This window comes from Morus notabilis, unplaced genomic scaffold, assembly GCF_000414095.1.
Source record: "Morus notabilis unplaced genomic scaffold, ASM41409v2 Scaffold2195, whole genome shotgun sequence".
Taxonomy (NCBI): Eukaryota; Viridiplantae; Streptophyta; class Magnoliopsida; order Rosales; family Moraceae; genus Morus; species Morus notabilis.
Genome location: NW_010359712.1, coordinates 73,479 through 81,181, shown reverse-complemented (window position 1 = coordinate 81,181; position 7,703 = coordinate 73,479). Strand labels below are relative to the sequence as shown.

The following is a 7,703-nucleotide window of genomic DNA, read 5'->3' as shown; positions in this document are numbered from 1 at the left end:
ATGCATTCATCCTCTTTAAGTGTTACAACCTTTCACATAAAGATACCTTTTCAATTTGATGGTTATCTTTTTATATGCTGATACACTTATAACAATAGTTATTTCTATTGTTAATAAGTGCTCAGATATGTGAGAAAACATATCACAAATAGATGCAATGGTTCGAGACCTTTTCAGATCACTAAAACACACGAACACATTTTCCGTCGAAGATTTGCGCTGCAGCGCACGCTGCTGTGCGCTGCAGCGCGCATGCCTAGCAAAACAGACCCGAGGGTCTGTTTTGCGCAGGCTGCAGCACCCAAACGCGCGCTGCAGCGCACGCTGCTATGCGCTGCAGCGTGCGTGCCTAGCAAAACAGACCCGAGGGTCTGTTTTGCGCAGGCTGCAGCGCCCAAACGCGCGCTGCAGCGCGCACGGCGCGCTGCAGCGCACACTGCTGTGCGTTGCAGCGCGCGTACCTAGCAAAACAGACCCGAGGGTCTGTTTTGCGCAGGCTGTAGCGCCCAAACGCGCGCTGCAGCGCGTCTGTGCGCTGCAGCGCGCACTCTTCCGCGCTGCAGCGCGTGCTTGCGTCAGCCTACTCTTTCCGAATGTGTTTTAACCCCCCACCGCGCGGTGCCGCGCGCCCGTGCGCTGCAGCGCACGCTGCTGTGCGCTGCAGCACGCGTGCCTAGCAAAACAGACCCGAGGGTCTGTTTTGCGCAGGCTGCAGCGCCCAAACGCGCTGCAGCGCGTCTGTGCGCTGCAGCGCGCACTCTTCCGCGCTGCAGCGCGTGCTTGCGTCAGCCTACTCTTTCCGAATGTGTTTTAATCCAATTTTGTGATATCAAGATTGAGAGATATATTACAATTTCTCTAACATGATTCCCATGGATGTATCTTCATAGTAATTTAAACTTGTTAGTATGGGAATGACAAGTTAATTATATTTTAGGCAGGAACTCAATTTTGGGATGAGAAGATTTCTAATGACCTAGCTGAAGGACGACTAGATGGTATTGCCTTTGACAGGTGAGTATGACTCCGGGTAATTGTTTTTCATGCCAATCATTTACTTTCTTATGGGGTAATATACCTGACTTCCATTAATTACAATGTCTCATCATCATCATCATCATCAATATCAGGCAGCTTAGTGATTATTGATCCTGCGCAAAACGCATTAGGTACTGTATGGTGCTTTTTTCTGGTATTGCTGCTGAAGCTCTTATCTATGGTGAAGCCGAGGGTGGTGAAAACGATGAAAATCTCTTCAGGAAAACTTGTGCTCTTCTGCGACCCCCATTGTCTATTGCCGAGGTATATCTTCAGCTGATATGCAATTCTTTTAAAATATTTTTCCGTCCATAATTTTAAAATAGGCATTGTTTTTTGTTCTGTTAATTAAAAGATGTCAAATCAAGCAAGATGGTCTCTTCTGCAATCTTACAATCTGCTCAAATGGCACAAGAACGCACACCGAGCTGCTGTTAAAGCTCTGGAAAGTCGTTGCAGTCTAAGCGTTGTAATCAGGAGAATTGAGGAAGCCATGTCTACTGATGAAAGATATCTGTAGAAATTAAACATGTATTTGCTTTCAGCCTGTTTGGTAAGTAGCTGTGTTATTTTTATTATTTATTTACTTTTCATTTCCTTTTCGCTGTTAATGTATATACATGTCTAAGTGTTGCGGCTGAGAATCAGTGTCAATACTTTTTTTTTTCTCGACAGCTGGTTACATGACAGGACGATGCAAAGGAGGTCAGAAGAATTTTACCGTTGAAATAGAGACTTATTTTGCGATGCTCTCATCTTCACACCTCTTGAATTCTCACAACCATGGACAGCCGAGTTCGACATGAATAACAAACCAGTTCTTTGTTAAGAAGAGTATGTTGTAAAGGAAAGGAAGTTCCGCATCAAAGTTTATGCGTAAAGGTCGACATAAGGCGAGTTGGAGGAGTCCTGAGCACTAACCTGTTTCAATCATGGGAGTGTTGCTCTTACAGATGGAAAGAGCCCGAGCCTGAAATTTCAAACAGAAAATCATGGTGAGGCTCAAAATTCAAGCTTTATTTGTCTGAGCTTGTTATGAATTCCAGACCAAATTCTGGCTCAAAATTTATGCACTAGTGCTATGATTAGATTTCTATAACAAACCTTAACATGTATACATTTTGTCAAATTTATTTCGGGTAGAGGAAATACCCTTTTTATCCTTTGTTTCATTTGCCAAAGGAAATGCATTGCACTCGAAAACGCATCAGAATGATGCTGCTTTAGGGGGTGTAATCTCTTTCCTCGTATTTTTGTGTAGATGTTGCAAGTCTACAAACGCACACACATCTATACATGTGTAGACTAAAGATGTAGCACCTCAGAGGGACGGGTTCCTCACTTCACAATATGTTTGTCAAGGTCTTATACTGATCAAGGTAAATATTCCTGTTAATGACCCTTGAATAAAGTGGTTAACAGGGTAAATTGGATAATTCATGGCCCAAAAAAATAGGTTTTTTTTTTTTGCTCATAAAAAGAAAAAAAGAAAACCCCAAAAAGAAAGGCTTAGGGTACTGTAATTAACGTTTTAAAACATTTTTTTAAAAAAAAATTATATCTATATTTTATGTTGACTATGAAAATAACCTAAATGTCCTTCACAATTTTGTATTTTAATTTTTTCCTAATTTTTTCGTTTTCCTGTTATTTTCTTCTTTAAGGGCGTTTAGGTCTTTCTCGTTGTTGAAGTTGACCATTGATTGAGAAAATGGTGTGAATTAAGCAAGTATGAAGCCATAAATATGATACAGTTCAAAATAGTTCACCATTAAAGAACATTCGTTCTTAAGCTTTTCGGAAAAATTTGAATCCTCCTCTGAGACGAAGTGTCAAAAAAGTCCAAACTTCATCGTATGATCACCCGTGAAAGTCCATCTTATCCCATCACTTTTCCCGAGACACCCAAAAATTGCCTTTGGAGCGACCTAGGTTTGTCTTTGGAGCAACTACTGATAAACTTCATAGAAAGGTCTTATCCAACCCTCCGAGTGTCTTCTCCATTAATCGTTTGGTTGCTCTTCCTACAATTCTTCGCTATCTTGCTTTCTTTGTTGTTATTTCCGTGTTCTTTACATTTGACAACAAAATAGGCCTTCAAATTTCCTCTCTTCGGATCATTTGGGTTAATCTTCTCGATCATTTTGTTAGAGATCTTACCATTATTATCTACTTTGAGCTTGATAAGTATGTCAACCATATTAGATTTGTCTCCAACAAACTAAATACTTACATATATACACCCTCTGACATGTCACACCCTTCAGATTTATTGGACCCAAACGAAAATCTCAAATAGTTCTAAAGCTTCTTATTCATTGCTTATGGAGAAATTAAATGAGGTGGCCGGTGTTGACCACCTCTTTTAAAATATATAAAATTTTTCTTCTTTTGCTTTTTTAGAAGTTAGTCCACAACTAGTCATTTCGACCGAGTGTAATTTAAAGTATCTATCTTACATAAATAAGATTGAATTCTATTGATCAGAAAAAAGATTGGATTCTATTATATTAAACTAGTCCTTGAGATAAAGTGCCCACGTAAAGCTATCGTACTAATATAATAGACAAAACATATAGTACACATTTTAGGAATAAAATTATTTTGATACCTTTTAGTATTATGAAACATCTCGCTAACATCTTATTTTTTAATAACATTAAAAAAAAATACCTCCAAAGTATACTATCTTTCATGTGTGTATTCACTGAACTCTTCCTTGAACCAAAATATGCTTGACCATCCGCATCTTCAACAATATCAACTAGCTTGGTTGATCTAAAAAGTTAACTTATTAGGTCATGAGTCTTTCAATGTATATAAACTATTTCACATTTTCATTCACTTTTCATGTTGGATAATACACACATATATTTTTCTCAATAATAAAAATAAGCATTTGAAAAAATTGCCATATCGGTCAACAATGTTGAAATAATCTACTGGATTACCATTAATAATCTACTTGATTGCACCGTCAGAATAAATAGTGTTCACTACTTGAGTCTCTAGCCATAGCTTGATGATTATAACCGACGTGAAATCAAGTTCCCTTTTATTTGCTGATTATTTTGTTCTAATTACTCACTCACTCTCTTGGTATTTTTCAAATGGTAATCTTCAAATATTTTTTAAAAGTGTACGAGCTATTATTTTTATCTTTTACACTTAATTTATAATTTTTTAATTAAATAATTATACTAATAAAAAAATATTTATAAAAAATAAAGGATAAAAGTCGAATCTCATTCTCTATTTTTTCTTCCTTCTCTTCCTTTTGCTTCCTTCTTCAAATTCACGCGGAGGCCTCCACTCATATCTATTCACGAAGCCCATGACCCATCCGACCGAAACAACTTTCTACACTCGCAACTTGGCAACTTGCTAGTTTTGTTTCCATTCGCTTAAACCCCAAACTAACCATCTAACCGCACCAAATCATACCACTCCAAAACCGCAGAGAACAAAACAGAACCCACTCGACACTCCTTTAGCCTCCCGGACAAACCAAACGAGGGCTACAAACGAAAGCATATTCTTAAAACCCCATCTACACGGCAACAAAACTAGGAAAGAAGAAGAAAAAAGAAAAAAAATCAAACATCCCAACACTCCAAACACCAAGAAGTTCAGTTCCTGTTTCTTTGGGGGTGATTTCCTAGGTGTGAATTCAATTGGGTTTTTATTTTTCGATCGAAAATTTGTTGTCTTTGAAGTTATGGTTAAGTCTAGGGAGAATGGCGATGATGGGTCGGTGGCTCCTTTTCTGAGGAAGTGCTATGAGATGGTGGGCGACAATTCGACCGACTCCATAATCTCGTGGAACGACACTGGTGATTGCTTTGTGATATGGGACATGACCCAATTCTCTGTTCAATTACTTCCCAAGTTCTTCAAGCATAGCAACTTCTCTAGCTTCATGAGGCAACTCAATATCTATGTGAGTTTCTTTCTTAAACCTCTTTTTTTAAACTCTTTTCAAATTGACTTTTTTCTGTTTATGTTTTTTGTGTGGGAGAAATTGCTTGTTTGGATTTTTTTATTATTAACTCGATGATTTCTTGCATTTACTCTTGCCCATCAAAGAAAATATTGGAGAGGAATATCTATGTACTCTACATATTTTTGTGTTGTTTTTTAAGTGCTCGAGATTGTTAATAATTTTGTGGAGCCGATGATGTTGTTTGCAAACTAGAGATATCAAACTGATAAATGATCAAGAGCAAGCTTATAACGGATTTGTTTGACATTTATTTTGAAGTGATTTTCTTGAATGGTCACCAAGCTTTGTTGTTCATGGTCACATTCCAAAGAACCTCTTCATTGACCAGTTATAGAGTAGCGAGGATGAGCAACAACTGTTCTTTTCCTAATACCCTTGTACTGTGAAAGGAAACATTAGGAAGCCTGATCAATGGTGTTTCAATGATGAGACAGAATACAAGCATCATTGATAAAACATTGAACTTTGAATTATGGTCGAGTAATTCCAAGAGTTAATTCCTTTTTCTTACTTTTCACAGTTTTTAAGGTTTAAGTTAGTGTCATTTTTCTACAATAGAGAAAAGCGCTATAATTCCACACTCGACATTTTTGTTTTATGAGTCTTGTCATTTTCCCGTTTAATTATGGTTGAGGCTATAGGAAGATACATTCAACATGCCGAAGTTCTTATTTGTCTTCATATAATTATCCAGAAATCTTTATATTTCTTATATGAAAGAGCTGTCCTTTTTAATTTCATTTTCAATCTTAACGGAGAAGAAAGGCATTCTACTGCAGTATAGTTTCAGTTAAACTAGAGGGCCTTATCCTATCTTTATACTGAGCAATGTTGAGCTTCTGCATACTTCCGATTATGTTTTACAATCTAGTTTTAGATGGATCACAACTTGGCTTCTTATTGAACGAACCGTTTCGGTTTGGGTTAATCAGGGGACTCTTTTTCTTTTTTTGTTTTTACCAAAAACCTAAAACGTTTATGAAACAGTGCTGATGGAGAAAAACTCCCTGTTTCATTTATATTGCCATGGCAGATTAAGTCATGTTACCCGAGTCCTTGAGATGCAATGCATGCACACTCAAATATGCAAAAGAGCAATTTTTAAAAATACCCCTTGAAATGGAGCCCCCTTTTGTTTCTACCCCTTAACATTAGCCCATATATTTCTACCTTTTAGATTAGAACTTGTCAGGGGTAGAGTTTTTTAAAAGGGCTATTTTTAGTAAGTCAGGTACTTAAGGAGGTAGAATCTGAAATTTTCTCTAAGCTAAGCTATGCAGCAACGTGCAAAAGAATATTTCTATTTGTGATCCATTACCTTTTAGGCCCAAGGATATATTCAGTCTCCCTATTTCATTCCTTTTTGTCACTCTGATCTCTAGTTCTTAAGTGAAGAATTGGAGAAATGCTTTTTGTTGGATTGAAAATTTTTGTTTCTTAGTTTACAAATTAGTAATAGTCGTGTAATGGAAACTCTTACTATAACAGGGCTTTAGAAAAGTTGATACAGATCATTGGATATTTGCAAGTGATGGATTTATTCGAGGACAGAAGCATTTATTGAAAAATATTTGTAGAAGAAAGAACACTCAGGGTCCAGATCAGCGAAAAGCATCTCAACAGAAAGAACATCAGCCTGATGAATTACGCGAGAAAGTTCAAAATGGTCTTGAAAATGGTATGTGGAAAGAGGTGGAGAACCTCAAGACTGATAAAAATGTGCTTATGCAGGAGTTGGTCAAACTTCAACAGCACCAGGAAATTTCAGAAAATAAGTTGCTTGTCTTGAGAGACCGCCTTCAGGGATTGGAAAAGAATCAGCAGCAGATGCTGTCATTTCTAGTGATGGCCATGCAAAGTCCCGGGTTTTTTGTTCAGCTGCTTCAGCCGAAAGAAAATAATTGGCGTGTGGCTGAAGCAGGTAATATGCTGGAACAAGGTTCATTGGATGATAAAACCATGGCTTCTGATGGTATGATAGTAAGATACCAATCACCCATGACTGAAACTTCCGACCCTGCATTTACACCAACGTCAGGTGCAGAAAAGACACCAGATTCTGGTTCTTATCCAGACGGGATGCAAGATTTCTTCTTGAACTCCAATAATTACTCGGATTTCTTGAAGGTTCTTATGGACGAGAAGCTATGCTCATTAGAGAGTCATTCCCCGTTGGTTCTTCCAGATACAGATGACGGTTCATGGCGGCAACTTCTTTTAGCCAGTCGTTTTCTAGAAAATGTTGAAGAAACAAAAGAAGATGGTGAAGAAACTGTTGACTCCGGAATGGAGGCAGAACTAACATTACCCGGAACCCCACTGGGAAACTCTCAGAATTTCGATTTGTTTGGGATGGAATCAACAGTTAGTGAAACCAATTTGGAGAAGGCTCAGTACATGGATACTTTAACTGAGCAAATGGGGCTTTTGTCTTCTGAACCAAAAAATAGACATGGGACGTGAGCAGAAATATTGCAGGACATTGTTTTGCTTTTATATTATATGATATGATATGAGTGTTTTTATGCACCATCTTTCTTCAGCAAGTAAATCTCATCTAAACAAGTGTAGGTTTGTTCTCTTGACTTTTCATATATATATATATATATATATCATACATATATACATATATGCCATTTTTTTGGCTTTACATTCTTAAAGA

The 7,703-nt window shown here is 37.6% G+C and overlaps 2 protein-coding genes across 3 annotated transcripts in view; both read left to right on the top strand.

Annotated features, from left to right (window-relative positions):
* The window catches only part of LOC21390190, a 10,645-nt gene extending 8,447 nt beyond the window's left edge, over nt 1–2,198 (top strand). The window contains exons 5-8 of one of the 2 annotated variants that reach the window (XM_010095010.2): nt 938–1,014; nt 1,170–1,302; nt 1,394–1,591; nt 1,714–2,198. In XM_010095010.2, the coding sequence (XP_010093312.1) occupies nt 938–1,014; nt 1,170–1,302; nt 1,394–1,558 (375 nt within the window). In that variant the 3' untranslated portion in view covers nt 1,559–1,591; nt 1,714–2,198. Of the gene's footprint in view, nt 1–937; nt 1,015–1,130; nt 1,303–1,393; nt 1,592–1,713 lie in introns of those variants that run through there. The other variant, XM_024163584.1, reaches the window with a different exon arrangement.
* A 2,166-nt stretch (nt 2,199–4,364) lies between these two features.
* Nucleotides 4,365–7,650, top strand: LOC21390189 (heat stress transcription factor A-8). Its single transcript, XM_010095009.2, has 2 exons — nt 4,365–4,978; nt 6,530–7,650. The coding sequence occupies exons 1-2, from the start codon at nt 4,757–4,759 to the stop codon at nt 7,502–7,504; spliced, it is 1,197 nt and encodes a 398-aa protein (XP_010093311.1). The 5' UTR covers nt 4,365–4,756; the 3' UTR covers nt 7,505–7,650.
* Nucleotides 7,651–7,703: the final 53 nt, after the last annotated feature.

Coding starts and splice junctions, on each gene's coding strand:
- LOC21390189 (XM_010095009.2), top strand. CDS start 4,757: ATGGTTAAGTCTAGGGAGAATGGCGATGATGGGTCGGTGGCTCCTTTT. Junction 4,979..6,529: donor TGAGGCAACTCAATATCTAT/GTGAGTTTCTTT, acceptor TTACTATAACAG/GGCTTTAGAAAAGTTGATAC.